Genomic DNA, 17,394 nt, shown 5'->3' with positions numbered 1-17,394 from the left:
ATAACGGTAGGGCGGCTCACCCAATGGCCATCACATGGCCGCTGCACACCCAACGTACGTGCCTCTACTTTGCCGAGTGTTCGTGTTTGCCGAGTGTTTTGTTGTAGTTTGCCGAGTGTTTTTTATTAGGCACTCGGCAACGTTGGGTTTGCCGAGTGCTATCTGTTTGTCGAGTTTGGAATTAAAAACACCCAGTAAATATGATGTTTGCCGAGTGTCTAATGAAATGCACTCGACAAACCCTCAGGCACTTGACAATTATACTGTTTCCGGTAGTGCACTCGACAAACCACCAAACACTCGATCGGTGTTAACAATTTTGCACATACGTATAAATGTAATGCCATTATGCCAGTATATATGGGTAAAAAAAGGTAGGATGCAGATAATGAGAGCTATATAAACAGCAAGCATGCCACGGCCACGGTTCGTCTGGCGCTGAATAACTCTGCCAAAACCACGACACAGCACGTCGGCACTTGCCATGTGGACAATATACTATATGAAGATCAACAGAAACAGATCGATCAGAAAGCTTCGTCCCGATCGATGGATGGATCAGTAGTAAAACTGCTGATTGGTGGAGTAGGTCTGTCCGAACTGCCACCACGTCGGCGCCACGTTCAGGAACTGTATGTACTGCCCGCCGGTGCTAGTGACGGCGAAGCTGAGCGCCTGGCCGGTGAGCCCCGAGAGAGCCTGCCAATTAGCGCCCCAGTTCCTAGACATCTGGATCCACCCCGTCTTCTCGCCCTTGACCCAAGCGGCTGCCACTGAGCCGCTGCCGCCGAGGTTCTGGATGCTGACGAGCAGGAAGTAGTTGGAGCCGGCGATGTTGAAGCGCACACCGCCGCTGCGCGAGCACTTGACCTGCTGGTACAGGACAGGGATGATGCCGCCCTGGACGACGCCGATGTTCTCCCATGCCGGCTGCGACATGTCGAAGTGCGGGCGTCCCGGGCCGCACCAGCCTCCGTTGGGGAGGCCGTAGTTGGGTGGGCACAGGTTGGTGGCCGTCACGGTGACGGTGTTGCCGGGCTTGCAGTACTGGCTGCCCGTGCGTGATCCAGATCCATCACATGTGATGGCGTAGCACTGCCCGCACGACGCGCCGTCGTTGAACAGCGTCTGGCTCAGCGCCGCGTTGTTAACGCCGTACCCGGCGCTGTACAGGTTGCCGTATCCGCACGCGCCGCCCATGGTTCCGGACCCGTCGGACCCGCCATAGAAGGTCGCCGTGCCGGGCGACCAGCCCGCCACATTGGTCGCTGCGGACGCCGCCACCAGAACAACACCCCACAGAACCAACATCCTGGGCGCCATGACTGCGACCTTGCTACGAGTACGAGCACGAAATAATCAGAAAAAGGAGCAGATTGTCTTGTCGTGTGATCTGGAAGTTGTGAGTTGCTACTGTGGTGGATGATCTCCTAGCTAGGTTCAGTGCTTAAATAGAAGGAGGAAGTGGCCTGCTGGAGATATTGAAGAAACTTGTCGAAACTAATTAAGCGGGAAGATGAGCGGCGATAATGTCGTTGGTGTTCTGTCGATCGTGCATCTCATTTGATTCTCATGTCATGGAACACGTAATGCATTTGCGCGGTGCGAACTGGAAGCACATGCAGTATTGCAGGTAACTGCTAGTTTTTGACTTTGATTGCGCGTAGTACAGTATGTCAGAACGGTTGATCAGAGAGCGCGGGTGCTGATTTGTTTTTGCAACCAACATATTCTTTCCATACTGCAACTAGGCGCGGCGCTTAATTTAGTGGGTGGAACCAGTCAGTTGGCACCGTTAGTGGATGGATGAATGGGTCATCTATGGAGGATTCCGGCTTAGATTGGGGCCACCGTACGTGTATCTCAGTCTCATGGTGGAATGAAAGATCAAGCATGTGTGTCTTTGTATGATTGGAGGAACAATATATTGTGGCTTCAAATTTAACAGCGTGTGTACTTTCTGAAACTATAAGTATTCCTTCCTTCCCAAACTATAAATCGTTTTGATTTTTCCTTTTTTTTCATGATTGGGTCTGAGGCCGTGTTTCATTAAGCAGACATGAAGTTTAAAGGTTACAACAATGTTTCCATTCTTGCTAGCGAGTCAACGGTGAGACCGGAACACTAAGCAAGCAAAATCATTAACGTTGTAATATACGGCCGTAGAATTGAGCGACTAAGGCGGCCAACCCCCGACCTACGTGACAGTCGCAGCCGTACCTTTCCAGCACTACCTACCTGGGAAGAGCGCACGCATTGCCTCCTTCATGGGTGATAGCCGCAGAGCGAAGGCTGATGAAATTTATTCAAAGGATACCTGATCAGGAAGCTCCGTAGCAGTTTAAATGCATAGTAAAAATTATGTTTATAAAAAAGCCAAAATGACATACTGTTAGAGACGTGTAAAATCTGGGCTCAGTTGGAGAGCCAGGATTCTTAGGTTCTTCAACAATGTGCAAACGGAAAGATCGTGCTTTTGTTGGCGGAAGGTTTCATACCCTAGTAACTGTAACTCATGAATACCTCTAGGATCTGGATTTGACTTTGGGAATGAATTTTAAGGTTGGTTAACTAAAAGTCATCCATGTATCACTGGCGGCAACCCATAAAATAATACAGGTTATCTGCACAGATTTCAGAGGGTCGTTTCTCGGTTATAGTTGAAGGCTAAGGTTCTTTCTTCGAATGATACCTTGGGGCGTTAGATGTTTTGTAAATTTTTTAATTGAATTGTTAAATTAAATTAACTCTTTATATATGCTGCATGCGGATGGAACGTGTCATGGATGCTGTATTCAGGACTTTATGTGCATCAGCACATGCCCATAACTACCAGACTTTGACGTGCTCGAGCTAATGATTGGTTCTGATGCTTGCATTTCGTTGTTCTAGCTCCTGGCTGCTGTAGTTAGATTAACAAGCTAGTCCATCAATCTTTGCGCCTACATGTGCTAGATCTCAAGAGAGACATATATAAGTATAAATTTTTTCCTTCGTACGATCGACCTATAACTAATCAAAATTTCTTATCTATTTGCTTTTTCTTTATTTTTTGTTTACCATTTTTAATTTAACACACTTATATACTTATATATACTCTATAATTTCTACTGATTGATAAACTTATCAGTTACTTTATATGTTTTTCATCCACATCTATAGTTTTGTGGTTCTACATGGCACTTCATGTGTCTTCATTATCCATTTTGTTCGAACCCATTTTGTTTGAACCCAAGTTTAAGTTGTGGTGGCTTAATTTGTTATACCACACATATCTTATGATGCTATCAATCAAAGTTTTTTTTACTTTAAAACTTAAATATTGTTAGCTGCATCAATTTTTATACACATTAAGTCGAAGGTCTTGTACTTATTATAACTTTTATTCAATTTCCTTTTGTATTTTATTAAATAAAATAAGGATTTGGGGTCTCTTAATTAATATCTATGATGCCATAAACCATCATTTAAGCCCACACACCACGGGACTCAAGATTGGCAAGGAGCTTAAAGTGAGATCTAAGAGGAGCCCAACAGTGGTGAAGCTAGAGGAGATTGAAGTGGGTCGCTTGCCTTGTGTGGGTACATAGACTTGTGTTATGGAGGGTATATATATATGGTGGAATTTTAGTAATTATAACTGATTTTCAATTTGTGGGGTGCATTTGCACCCCCTAATCACAATACAGCTTCGCCCCTAGGGCCAAATGATCTTAATTAACATCAAGAGGATATTAGTATTTAAGCCTAATTTTTTTACTTCAAGTGAATTCAAAACTAGGTGCCATATGACTACCTTTGGTCTGAAAGAAAGATTTTTAGAACAAAGGTGTATGAGTTATCTCATTATGGTGTGTTATAGTTTAGCTATAGGTGAGTGCTGAACCAACACTCGGCAAAGAACCTGAATTCAGTAGTGAGTATATATCTACAACGTTGAAAGAAATATCTAAAATTCAAGAAATATATCTACAACGTTGAAAGAAATTAAGTGCAGGCCTTGAGGACCTCCCACCTTTCTACTTCTTTTTAATAAAATACGTGTTCTGGACTTCGAAAAAAAAAAGACCTCCAACCCTTGCCATTTGACCGAACCATAAGAAATGGCGATGGGAAGATCCAAGCACTCTGCTGCTTGCAGGTTTTAGTAGTAGAAATTCTGTGTTGTGGTGTAGGTCTGTCCGAACTGCCACCACCCAGCAGGCACCACATTCCAGAACTGAATGTACTGCCCGCCGGTACTGGTAACGGCGAAGCTGAGCCCCTGGCCGACGAGCCCAGCGAGCGCCTGCCAGTTGGCGCCCCAGTTCCTGGACATCTGGATCCACCCCGTCTTGTCGCCCTTCACCCAGGCGGCGCCCACGGAACCACTGCCCGCGAGGTTCTGGATGTTGACGAGCAGAAAATATTGGGAGCCGGCGATGCCGAAGCGCACGCCGCCGGTGCGCCAGCACTGGACCTGCTGGTACAGCACCGGGATGATGCCGGCACTGTAGACGCCGATATTCTCCCATGCCGGCTGCGACATATCGAAGTGGGGGCGCCCTGGGCCGCACCACCCGCCGTTGGGCAGCGCGTAGTTGGCCGGGCACAGGTTGGTGGCGGAGACCGTGATGGAGTTGCCGGGCTTGCAGGACTGACCGCCCGGACGTGACGTGTCGCAGGTGATGAGGTAGCACTGCCCGCACGACGCGCCGTCGTTGAACAGCGTTGAGCTCAGCGCCGCGTTGTTGACGCCGTACCCGGCGTTGTACAGGTTGTCGTACCCGCACGCGCCACCTGCATTGGTACGTGCATGCGCGTGGTTAGCAAAATGTGCGTAGCTCTTGCGGCAAAATGGATGCAATGGATAATTATTAAGGGATTGCTTACCCATGGTGCCGGAGCCGTCGGGTCCGCCGTAGAACGTGGCGGTGCCGGAAGACCAGCCCGCGGCAGCGAGCGCTAGGCACGCTGAGAAGGCTACGCACAAAATCAGGGGCCTCTTCATTTTCACGACTACGGTCGAGGTGGATTGGCAATGGAGGGATCAACCGTACGTGTTCTGGACTTATGCGATGAGACGGGATGCATGGAGTTGGCGCAGGCCAGTGCTTAAATAGTGGATGATCTAGCTAGCTGTGAAGGGGCAAACTGGAGGAAAGAGAGCGACAACTCACACGATAGGTACGGTGGGGCCATGGGGATATCGATCGATTAGGGAATGATGGTCGTGCCTTGCGCGCGTCAGAGTGCATAGTCAGAACAGAGGAAATTCGGCCGTGTTCCATCGAAGCAAAAGCACATGCATGCAGTTGCAGACGCCTCATGCACGACGATATAGCTAAGCTCCAAGGCCTGACTTTGGAGATGGAATTAATCATGGACAATTGCTTTAATTTAATGTATCTACGTTTTCATATGCTAATGATTAGCCTATATAATATATAGGTTAGCAACGGACTATCAACTAACCCGAATTCAATTCGTTCCACATTAGTTCGTTGAAACTCTGATCAACATCGCAACCGCTCCGGAACATCAATTTGTTTTGTTGGTGGCTACCGAGGAGATGTGTCACCGTCACCGATACATGCATCATGTTGTAAGTCGTAACTACCTTAACCCATCAGTCCACGCCTAGCCGTTACTCCATCCGTTCAGGAATGATAAGCGCATTTTGATCAAACAAAATAGATTGTTACCCATAATTTATCTTACAATATATGTCTATTGCTAAAAAAATTGATGTTATCTTAAAGGCACTACGAACACAAATCTACCGATACAAGTTTTAAGTCCTAAACTCATATATCATTTGATTAATTATTAATCCAACTGTACAAAACTTGACTTCGATCTACCTGATCAAAGTATATTAATTTGTCATTCTGAACGGGAGTAACTTGCAGGAGCTAATTAATGTTATCTAGCGAGTTTTGCCCATTGGAGTTGCTTCTTAATTTATCCGGTAAATAAACAATTTAGGGTTTCGAGTCCATGCAGGTCATGACCTAGTAATGAATGTTCCACTACTCTATGAGAAATAGTAATTTATTTGGGTTGACTCATACTTGTCTATGTAATCCACCGCTATCGACAAATTCAGCTAAGCTAGCTTAGATAGACCCAGATGATGAGTTAGTTAGTTAGGGGCGTTGCTTGATCATCTTGGATGAATAGAACCAGAAGAATATATGGGTTGTTGAATCAATCATTGAAATGTGCAAGGCCATGCTTGGATGATGTTTTGCTACGATCATGTGCTTTTGTGATCATTTGATTGAATTCCATCCCATCATGAAGGCAATTTGGAGTTAGCGCTTCAGAAAAGGGTCGTACCTAAGAACATCATTAATAGCCGTACGTAGAATACTTGTTGGAGTTCTCTTCCGGTGGTGTTGGTTGTTGATTTATCTGACGCGGAACCAATTTTGTGCTTCATTTCCGAAGTTATTTTAACCGATAAGTCCATGTGCTTATATTATTATTTTTCCACATATATAGTAGCTCAAGATAGATCAAGGTAGGTATAGCAGACAGTCTTCCATAGCGCGTAATACACAGTTGTGCTTTTCACGCCTTAAAAAAGAGAGGTAGGATTAAAGTGCAGTGGTCTAATTTTGCAAATACATTAGAAGGGCTGCTTTATAGATTTTGGAGATATTGATTCAATTAACATCTAGCTACAAGACAAAAACTAGTGATCCATCTCAATTAATCAACTTTTTTGTTACTTTTGCTCATAAGACACATCACACTACATTCACATCTTTTTAATAAAGATTAGATCAGTATTCTCTTAAGTGTCATTGTTGTATGTGAAAATCTTTGTGACAATTTGCTTTGCAATTTTAGAGTTTAGTGTTACTAATAACTTATTCCACTACAATTCTACAAAGATATTAAAATTACTGATTATGTCCATTCCAACCCAAGAAGACTTTGATATTAGTAGTTCAGAACCAAAACCATGAACAAATGTGTAATATATGAATTCAAGTATTTGTCTTAAGTGGTGATGAACCTTTGATGTAGCACTCATATGTCTCTTTTAACATATATACCCACAAGGGTGTATCTAGTAGGGAAGCTCCTTACATGTTAACATCTAGAAAAAACATCATACAAGCAGAGTGTGTCAAGTCACATGCAAAACATAGGTAATTTTCTTTTGCATAACTCCTCATCTTTTCCAATAAAAGGGCTTCAAGAAAATGAACAAGATGTGGCAACATAGTGATAGGATTTTGCGTATATCAACATGGTGTGGTAACATGTGTTATGGTGATTTTGTTATACATGTGTAAGAAACTTGGACCCTGGTAATGGTTGATTGACAACATATATAACTATTAGGACTAACAATGTTGGCTAGTGTTGGTGCAGAAAGTGACCAACTAGTAAATATTTGTAATTTTGTTGTACGTTGTGATCGGAGGTGGCCTAGCACTCAATAGCATGGGATTTATACTAGTTCAGGCAACGTGCCCTACATCCAGTGTGGGTCGGTCGGTGACTTTATTCTTGAGCCCAGGTGCTCGAAGTGGTCCGGTCGTAAGAGCCGAGATCGACGGGAGCTATGCTATGAATGAAGTGTCCTAGCGTGTGCTTGAAGGGTTACCAGCTATTGATCTAATGAACCCGAACTTGAAGAGGTCGACTTGGGTTAACTTTTTTGTGTTTGGAGGGAGCACATCCCCTTTTATAGAAGAAGGGGATGGCTTTACAAGTGAGAGGGAGAGAGTACGGACATTTTTAAGCCTTGTTGCCCATGTCGACGGGGATGGGACAATGGTGGGCGCCCGCATTACTGTTGATGTCACTGTAGAATGTCAGGTACATGTGGGTGGTTGAGCTGCTTTCTTCAAGACTGGAGGACATCGGTACCTGCAAAAATGTTGTCTCACCGACTGGAGGCATGACTTTACCATATTCACCTGGTACGGTGAATTTCGGGGCCCACAATACTGTTGATGCCTAGAGGCACATGGGGGGTCTTACCGTACGGGTGTTTTGACCGGCGCCTATAATACTGTAGAGGTAATTGTTGGTGCCTACAATACTGTTTGTGGCAGGGCGGCTGTAAAGTACTGTTCCGCAGGGTATGGTCCCTGGTGCCGTGGTTTGACTTGCGAGCCTCGTGTTGACACCGTTTTTTGCATGTGTCAAAATGATCAGAGTGGGCTAATCGGCAGGAGGAAAGTTACTGTATACGCTAACAGTCGATGAAAATCAGCTTGTAAAGATGGTTGCCGATGAATGGTGGTGATCGATGGAAAGGTTGATTTAGACTCGGGCGTTGCCGATAAGGTTGGAGATGTTATTGTCGATGCCAATGAAGGAAGGCTTGAAAACTACTGCCGATGAAACAGGAAGTATGCCGATGGAAAGGAGGTCGGTGAGAATTCCATCGTAATTGAGGCGGACAGGGAAATAGATAGGAGTTGATTTCCTTTTCTATATTTGTTAGAGTATGATTCATATAAGAGTCACGTGTTTCCTTAGATATGGACTTGGTGTCCTAGTCGTATTTGGTTATGTCTCTTTAGATCAGGGTATAAATATAGATTGAGGGGCAATGTAATATAAATCAATCAATATCAAAACCAATTTTTACTCATATTTGCATCTACTTACTTTTCGGTGACTTCGTCAATTTGCATATTTTTCCTTTTTACGAGTTCTCATTGATTCAGCGAGTTGCATCACTTCAGTGTGACCTTCGGCGATTCTCGAGTTCTGTGTGAGTACCTCTTGGCCGTGACTTCCGGGCGTATCGCTGTTGTCAGGACCAAAGTGCTCGTATCTTCATCCTTGTCGATTAACAAGTCAAATCGACTGGCACGCTTTGGATATCGATTCGGGTATTAGCCCTTTGTGTTTGCAAATCCACTTTTGCATCAACACATCTTTTGGCATGCCTGGTGGGACAAATCAATCCGATCAATATGTTCAATCCCGAGATCGATTCAGGGAACATTATCGCGGTATCAGAAGAAGATCTTAAGGAAGAGCAGAGGCAGGCTATGGAAAAGGCTGTAGAAGAATACAGGCAGCTTTGTCTGAAATCGTTCAGCCTAAACAAGAGTGGACAAGTCATCCAGAAGCAAGATTTGTCATTGCCTCGGTAGGTTACCTTTGACTCCAATCCTGGTAAACTTCAAGAGATGGTTAATTCCGCAGTAAATCATGCTTTGATTAATCATTCCAATGTGTTGTCCAATACTGTTCATAATGCTGTGGTTCGAACTCTCAAAGAAGGACAAGCGTCACCGCATTACGTTGGGCCTGCCTATCACCAACCAGAGCCAGCATCTGTCAATACTCCATCGGCTCCCTTAGCCATTGTGGGTACAAAAGTTACTTCTCCTCCAGTATCGGTAGGCTTACCTAATATTCAATCTACACTGATACGATCAGATCCGGTACTACCAGGAGGACGAGTTCAGCTTAATACAGATCTATCGGCATCAGCTATGTCAGGCCCTATGTCTTAGAATAGCCAGATTCTTGCTAATTGGTGGGGATATGGTATGCCTCCGGAGTCGTCTGCTTTCAATCCTGGGTTACCTCAAGTGTTTGATGCAGTAGGAAAAGCTCCTATACCATTGGCTGTTTCGCCGATGGCTCAAGTGCCTCAATATGCCACAGCAACTACTGTGCAACCAACTCCAAGAGGTTTCCAGATGCCTTTGGTTTAAACACCCAATTCAAGTCCATCGGCAAGCTTACTGCCGATATAGCAGAAAGCCCCTGCTATGAGTCAAACTGGGGTTCAGTTCATGCCTCAAACTGGTTATAATTATCCAACAATGTCAGCAAATTACCAGCCATCGGTAAGTTTTGTACCGATGAGTTCTAATAATGGTTGGTCAGGACAGTTACCTGTTCAACATACAATTCAGCAAAATCAGCAGGTTGCAGGTATTCAACAAGGTCATATGCAAGCTGGTTTCCAGAATCAAGCATCGGCAGCTCAGCCGATGAATCCTTTCCAACAGGTTAATGGACCACAAGTAATGGCAAATATGCCAATTGCTGGAGATCGTGGGCCACAAAGATATGTGGAGGGATATCAGCAGGCACGTCCTGTAGAAATTCAGCCAGTTCGTCAGCAGGAGGCTGATGCTTTTTGGGTCGATAAGATAGCAGAAATTATGAAGGATCAGTTTGGGATAAAGCCCAAGGTCAATACTTATTTTTATCAGACTCCATACCCTCCTGCATATGATTTAATTCCTCTCCCAAATCGGTACAAGGTACCAGATTTCACTAAATTCTCTGGGCAAGATGATACATCAACAATGGAACACGTCAATCGCTTCATTATTCAATGTGGAGAGGCAGCTAGCAGAGATGAATTAAGAGTTCGATTATTTTCATCATCTTTGTCTGGATCGGCATTTACATGGTTCATTTCATTATCACCAAATTCTATTATTACTTGGGTTGATCTAGAAAAATAATTTTATAAGTATTTCTTTGCTGGAATCCATGAAAAGAAGCTTACCGATTTAGTAAAATTGTGACAGCGTAATGATGAATCGGTAGAAAGCTTTGTGCAAAGGCTACGAGATGTAAAAAATAAGTGCTACAGCCTAGTGCTGGATGATCGGCAGCTTGCCGATCTGGCTTTCCAAGGGTTATTGCCACATCTTAAAGACAGATATGCTTCTCAGGAGTTTGAAAGCCTCAGTCATCTTGTGCAAAGGATCTCTGATCAAGATACTAGGGTTTTTGAACCTAAAAAGAATTGGAGTAAAAAAGTATCATTTGTTGAAGAAGTAGGAGATTCTGATTCTGATGAAGAACCAGTTATCGGCTTAGCTGAGTGGGTTAAGAATAAAAAGCCGATATCTTGTCCCTTTGATCAGAAAGAGCCAAAAAAGTTTACCTTTGATATCACCAAGGCCGACAAGATATTTGATCTTCTACTTCAAGAGGGTCAAATTAAGCTGTCACCTAATCATGTGATCCCATCGGCAGAAGAGTTGAAGATCTTGTACTATAAATGGCACAATGCAACTTCACACAGTACAAATGAGTGCAAGGTGTTCAGGCAACAGTTACAATCGGCTATTGAATCTGGGAGAATTAAGTTTGGTACTTCCAAGGCCCAGAAGCCGATGAAAATTGATCAACACCCTTTTCCAGCAAATATGTTGGAGGCCAAAGGGAAGACCAAGGTATTGACGTCAGAGGCTGCTGAGAAAAACGCATCAGTGAATCCCCAACATCGGATAACTACCGATGATGCAAAAAGTAAGGGTTTACTGGGAGAAAGCAGTAGTTCCAAAAACCCTCCTCGACCTAGCATTGTGATTACCCATCGAAGGCAGCAGGAGGGTTGGCGTCAGTGTAAGGACCGATATCGACAACAGCAAGAAGAGAGACGTCGGGAAGAATGGTATCGGCATAAAGATCATTGGAGGTGTCCGTTTTTCATCCATTGCTGGGAAGAAGGTATTAAATTGCCAACTGTTGAAAATTGCCCTGAGTGCAATGGTTATTATGGGGTCAATCGGTCAGAAAGGAGGTTTCAACCTGGCAATCAGTGTTTATTTATCAATGAGCCGATCAGAGGCAGAGCATCAGTGCATGATCGGCTGGGGGCAGACTTAGTGTACATGAAAGGCTTGGTAAACGCGCTGGATATTTTCCAAGGAATCAAGAGGAGCTTGAGGAGATGGCAAACGCAAGAGTTCCTGATGAAGAAATATTCTACAGGGACCCTAATATACGTCGTGTAGAATCAACTGGGACCTGTTATTAGCCGGTTTGGAAAACCAAGTTTCCCTCGATGGTGCCCGGAGGGTCTGACAAAGACACAGAAAAGGAGGATGCAATGTGAGCATCAAGAGGATTTATACCAAGGAAAATTCCTCCAATGAGAGGTCCGGTCATCAACAATGGCAGGTAAAACACAAAAATATGGTATTCATGTTGCCGATGGAGTTTTTGGCACTATCTGATAATGAGGAAGAAGTTGTTCTCTCTGATCAAGTAGCTCAGTTGACACTAGATCCAATGATGGCTATTTTTGAGAAACCTACCGATGACGAGAGACAGCATCTTAAGGCTTTGTTTATGAAAGGCAGAGTTGATGGGCAGCCTGTATCTAAGATACTTATCGATGGAGGGGCTGCAATTAATATTATGCCTTATGTGATGTATCAGAAACTTGGTAAGGGAGATCAAGACTTGACCAAAACCGATATGATGCTGAAGGATTTTGAAGGCAATGTGTCACCGGCTAAAGGAGCAGTATGCGTTGAATTGACCATCGACAGCAAAACCTTGCCGACGACATTCTTTGTTATTAATGGCAAGGGTGCATATAATCTGCTTCTAGGGAGGGATTGGATTCATGCTAATTGGTGTGTTCCTTCTACAATGCATCAATGCCTCATACAGTGGATTGGGGATAAGATTGAGTTTGTCCCTGGTGATTCTTCTTATATCATCGCATCGGCAGAATCAGATACTTGTGAGCGAACTAAATGCATATCAGGAGAAGTTTGGGAAAAAGAGTTCCTTAGAGTTGCTGATTATGAAATTCCACCGATCCAAGCAGTCGGTTCTGAAGAAGAGTTTTAATGGATAGGTTTGCCGATGATGGAAAATTAGGTCAAGGGTTCACATCGGCAGATGATTTAGTAGAAGTAGATATTGGTGATGGCGATAGGCCAAGACCTACTTTTATTAGTGCTAAGTTAGATTCTAAGTGTAAGCAGCAAATAACTGATTTGTTAAAAGAGTATAAAGATTGTTTTGCTTGGGATTATACTGAGATGCCTGGATTAGACCGATCGATAGTTGAACATCGGTTACCTATCAAATCTGGATTTCGGCCACATCAGCAGCCAGCGCGCCGATGCAACCCTAATATACTTCCTGACATTAAGGCCGAAATAACTAAATTAATTAAGGCAAAGTTTATTCGGCAGTGTCGATATGCAGAGTGGATCTCTAATGTGGTTCCTGTTTATAAGAAAAATGGAAAACTTCGTGTTTGTATTGATTTTAGGAATCTCAACAAAGCCACACCGATGGATGGCTATCCAATGCCAATTGCTGATTTGTTGATTGATGCTGTAGCCGGACTTCAAATTATCAGCTTCATGGATGGTAATGTAGGTTATAATCAAATATTCATGGCTAAAGAAGATATTCCCAAGACTGCTTTCAGATGTCTAGGTCATGTAGGGTTGTTTGAGTGGATAGTCATGACGTTTGGTTTGAAAAATGCCGGCGCTACTTATCAAAGAGCTATGAACTTTATTTTCATGAATACATCAGCACATTAGTGGAGATCTACATTGATGATGTAGTGATTAAGTCTGGAGATATCACAAAACATCTAGCCGATCTATGAAAGATACTGGAGTGCACAAGGAAGCATGGATTGAAGATGAATCCTAATAAATGTGCATTTGGTGTATCGGTAGGTCAATTCTTGGGTTTTATGGTGTATCAGCGGGGCATCGAAATCAGTGGGAAGTCTATTGATGCAATTAACAAGGTGGTTGCTCCTGCCAATAAAACTGAATTGCAATCTTTGATCAGTAAGATTAATTTCATTAGAAGATTCATATCTAATCTGTCAGGTAAGATCAAGGCTTTCAGTCCATTACTTAAATTGAAAGCCGATCAGGAATTTGTATGGGGAGCTGAGCAGCAGTTAGCCCTAGATGAAATTAAGAAATATTTAACAAATCCTCTAGTGCTAGTTCCACCTCAACACGGGAAACCTTTCAGGTTGTATTTGTCAACTAATGATACCGTTATCGTTTCAGCTCTTATTCAAGAATTTGAAGGGAAAGAACATGTTATTTATTATTTGAGCAGAAGATTAGTGGATGCTGAGACAAGGTATTCGGTCATCGAAAAATTATGTCTGTGTTTATACTTTTCTTGTGTCAAATTAAGACATTATTTGTTATCTGCCGAATGTACGGTCATATGCAAAGACGACGTAGTCAAGTATATGTTGTCGATGCCAATATTAAGTGGTAGAATTGGCAAGTGGATTTTAGCATTATCAGAATTTGAACTACGTTACGAATTGACTAAGGCAGTTAAGGGGCAGGTTATGGCTGATTTTGTCACTCAGTATTGTAATACAGTGGACTCTCTGGAGGTTGCTCCTTGGACATTTTTCTTTGATGGGTCCACATGTGGTGAAGGAGCAGCTATCGGCATTGTGTTGATTTCACCTCAAGGAAGGAAGTATGAGTTTTCATTGCCGATTGTTGCTACATTGACAAACAATCAGGCTGAATACCAAGCCTTGATAAAAGGGTTAGAATTGCTGAAGGAGATACGTTCCGATGCTGTTGAAATCTTTGGTGATTCTATGCTAGTTATAAATCAATTGGCTAGGATTTATGAATGCCGAAGTGAAGTTTTAATTTTGTATTATGAAAGATGTTTGCAATTGTTGAAAGGGTTTAGAGATTTTTGTCTTGAACATATTTCTCGACTGCATAATGAAGAGGCTAATCGATTAGCTCAGCATGCTTCAGGGTATCAGCCTATTCAGGAAGTGCTAACATCGGCAGTCGATACCGATGACTGGAGAAAGGAGATTGTCAACTATTTAAAGGATTCATATAAAAAGGTTGAAAGACGTATAAGGTTCCAAGCTACCAAGTATGTGCTCCACGATGATGAATTATATTATCGAACTATAGATAGAGTTTTACTTAGATGTGTTAGCAGTGATGAATCGAAAAGCTTGATGGGTGAAATTCATGAAGGAGTGTGTGGAGCGCATCAATCGGCTTTCAAGATGAAGTGGATGATCAGAAGGAATGGATACTATTGGCCAACTATTCTTGAAGATTGTTTTAAATATTCTAAAGGATGTCAGGGGTGTCAAAAGTTTGGTAATATTCAAAGAGCGCCTGCATCGGCTATGAACCCTATAATTAAACTTTGGCCGTTCTGTGGATGGGCTATCGATCTCATCGGTCAGATTTATCCGCCATCGAGCAAAGGACATAAATTTATTCTGGTTGCTACCGATTATTTCACAAAATGGGTTGAGGCAATTCCTTTAAAAAAGGTGACATAGGCTAATATGATCGATTTTGTGAAAGAGCATATTGTTTACCGATTTGGTATTCCTCAAACTATCACTACCGATCAGGGTACTATGTTTACATCGGGAGAATTTGATGAGTTTGCTATAGGTATGGGAATTAAAGTTTTAAATTCTTCTCCATATTATGCTCAAGCTAATGGTCAGGCTGAGGCTTCTAACAAAGGGATCATCAAACTCATTAAGCGCAAAATTAAAGAAAATCCTAAGAGGTGGCATACAGTATTAAATGAAGCCTTGTGGTCATATCGGATGTCATGTCATGGTGCAACCAAAGTAACGCCCTATCAGTTAGTATATGGACACGATGCAGTATTGCCTTGGGAAATTAAAACTGGCTCTAGGCGAATACGTTCTCAAAATCAGCTGACAGCCGATGATTATGATACTCTTATGAAGGATGAGTTGGAAGATGTGGCGGGTCATCGGTTAAGGGCTTTAGTTAGCATCGAAGAAAATAAGAAAAGAGTAGCCAGATGGTATGACAAGAAGGTGAAGGTAAAGGAGTTTACCGATGGAGATCTGGTCTAGAAACTGATTTTACCGATTGGGACTAAAAGTTCAAAGTTTGGAAAGTGGTCTCCTAATTGGGAAGGTCCATATTGGATAAATTAGTCTGTTCTTGGTAACGCATATATTCTAGAAACCCTCGAAGGGGTTGTGTTTCCCAGAGCATTAAATGGAAAATATTTAAAGAAATATTACCCTAATATCTGGATGGATGCATAAAAGTATAAGTGCCGATAACAGTCCTATTGGCTAGAATTATACAAGGATGTCAATGTCTCATAAAGTGCCGATGCAATAGACAAGATTTACAAGTTTAACAAGGATTGGATAGCCAATATCGCACGCAGGCGAATCTGGTCGGCTTCCTTCATTTCTTTGATGTCTTCATCGGCAGCACCCTCCACAGGCTTGAGTTTTTTCTTCATGGCCAAGGCTTTGCGAGCCTGGATGTCTCTTTCTTGCTGAAGGGCCTTGATGGCATCGGGTAGCTGGCTTTCTTCTTGTTGGGCATGAGTTAAGGCTGCCTTGACTTCTTTCAATTCAGCCAATAGAGCCATCCTCTTTGCCGATAAATCTAAGATTTTCTGCTTAAGTTCAGCGCCCGAAGTCTGCAAGTTGCCGATGCCCTTGTGTTTCTCATCGGCAATCTGTTTCAGTTGTAGCATCTCTTTTTTGAGTTGAGCCTGAGCTGCTCTATCGGCAATGCGTTGAGCAGCCCATTGATATTACAGTTGGCGGCTTTCTAAATGGGCTGCTGGGAAGAGTGCTTCTTCAACATCGGCAGGGACCTGGGCACGGATTGTTTTGAAAATTGCCTTTGCGGGGTCCGAGTCATCTACCAGTTGGGCGGTATCCTACTGTAACAAGTCCAGGAGAGCTTCCAACTTGGACTTAATTTCTGCCGATATTGTTCCCAGTGCAAGGGAAGAACTTGCTTCCTCTCCATCATCGTCAGAAATGTCAATGGCAAAGGAAAATAGGCTATTTGGGGACTCTTGTTCCTGAGAAAAAGAAAAAGAGGTCAGTTAAGGATAAGTATGAATATTATAAATCGACTAGGTCAATCGGCTTACCTATTTCAAGGCAATTTCCTGTACTTGGCTGGAGGAAGCAGCCTGGAGTATGCCGTGTGGAGGATCAGCTAAGCTTGCCGATGGGATATCCTCTATGGCCTCATCGGTGGTTGGCCCTTGGGGTATGATGATCGATGGTATGTCCTGTACAGGAGGATTAACTGCTTGCTCAGTTGCATCGACTAATTCTTGCCAGCTTGCAGACGTTGGGGCAGATGTGGGGATCAACATGGACTTCTGTCGTTTTGGCTGTGCCTCGACATCTGTTAAGGCTTTGCGCTTTGCTTGGGCCTCAGCAACGGTTGGCTGGGGGGCATCGGCACTTGTTGGTTGTGGAGCTTGAACATCTGGTACGCTTGCTGATGTACCCATTTGTTGCTGCAAAACAAGTGTAAGGTATGATATTTAACAGATAAAATGTAAAATCAAAGGAATATCTCTAAAGGTTTGTCAGAGGTAGTGGTGCTTGATGTCGGAGGAATTGCCGATGATGATCCAGCAGCGGCTCTTACACCCTGATGATTAATGTTAATACAGTCTATGATCGGCATGAGTAGAAATAAATAAGGTTGTTACCTTGAATGCCTTGATTAGGGTTGTAGCAGCAGCCAATGGAGTGGCCCTAGCTGTAGCCAATTTGGACTTGGAGGTGATGGTCTTGGCACGGGTCTTCTAGTGAGTCAAAACAGCTAAGGTGGGGGCGTTGTAGCCGATCGGTGATATCGG

The 17,394-nt window shown here is 43.3% G+C and overlaps 2 protein-coding genes across 2 annotated transcripts; both read right to left on the bottom strand.

Moving 5' to 3' along the window:
* Nucleotides 1-466: 466 nt before the first annotated feature.
* Nucleotides 467-1,383, bottom strand: LOC136539040 (expansin-A31-like). The gene has a single exon (XM_066530968.1). It carries the CDS (start codon nt 1,321-1,323, stop codon nt 559-561), a length of 765 nt encoding a protein of 254 aa, XP_066387065.1. The 5' UTR covers nt 1,324-1,383; the 3' UTR covers nt 467-558.
* A 2,761-nt stretch (nt 1,384-4,144) lies between these two features.
* LOC136539039 (expansin-A31-like) lies at nt 4,145-4,990 on the bottom strand. Its single transcript, XM_066530967.1, has 2 exons — nt 4,873-4,990; nt 4,145-4,779 (listed from the first exon to the last, which is right to left on the bottom strand). The coding sequence occupies exons 1-2, from the start codon at nt 4,988-4,990 to the stop codon at nt 4,145-4,147; spliced, it is 753 nt and encodes a 250-aa protein (XP_066387064.1).
* Between the last annotated feature and the right edge of the window lie 12,404 nt (nt 4,991-17,394).

Source organism: Miscanthus floridulus, chromosome 2 (assembly GCF_019320115.1).
Source record: "Miscanthus floridulus cultivar M001 chromosome 2, ASM1932011v1, whole genome shotgun sequence".
Classification (NCBI taxonomy): domain Eukaryota; kingdom Viridiplantae; phylum Streptophyta; class Magnoliopsida; order Poales; family Poaceae; genus Miscanthus; species Miscanthus floridulus.
Note: the sequence above shows the minus strand (reverse complement) of the source record. Positions and strands in the feature narration are given on the sequence as shown.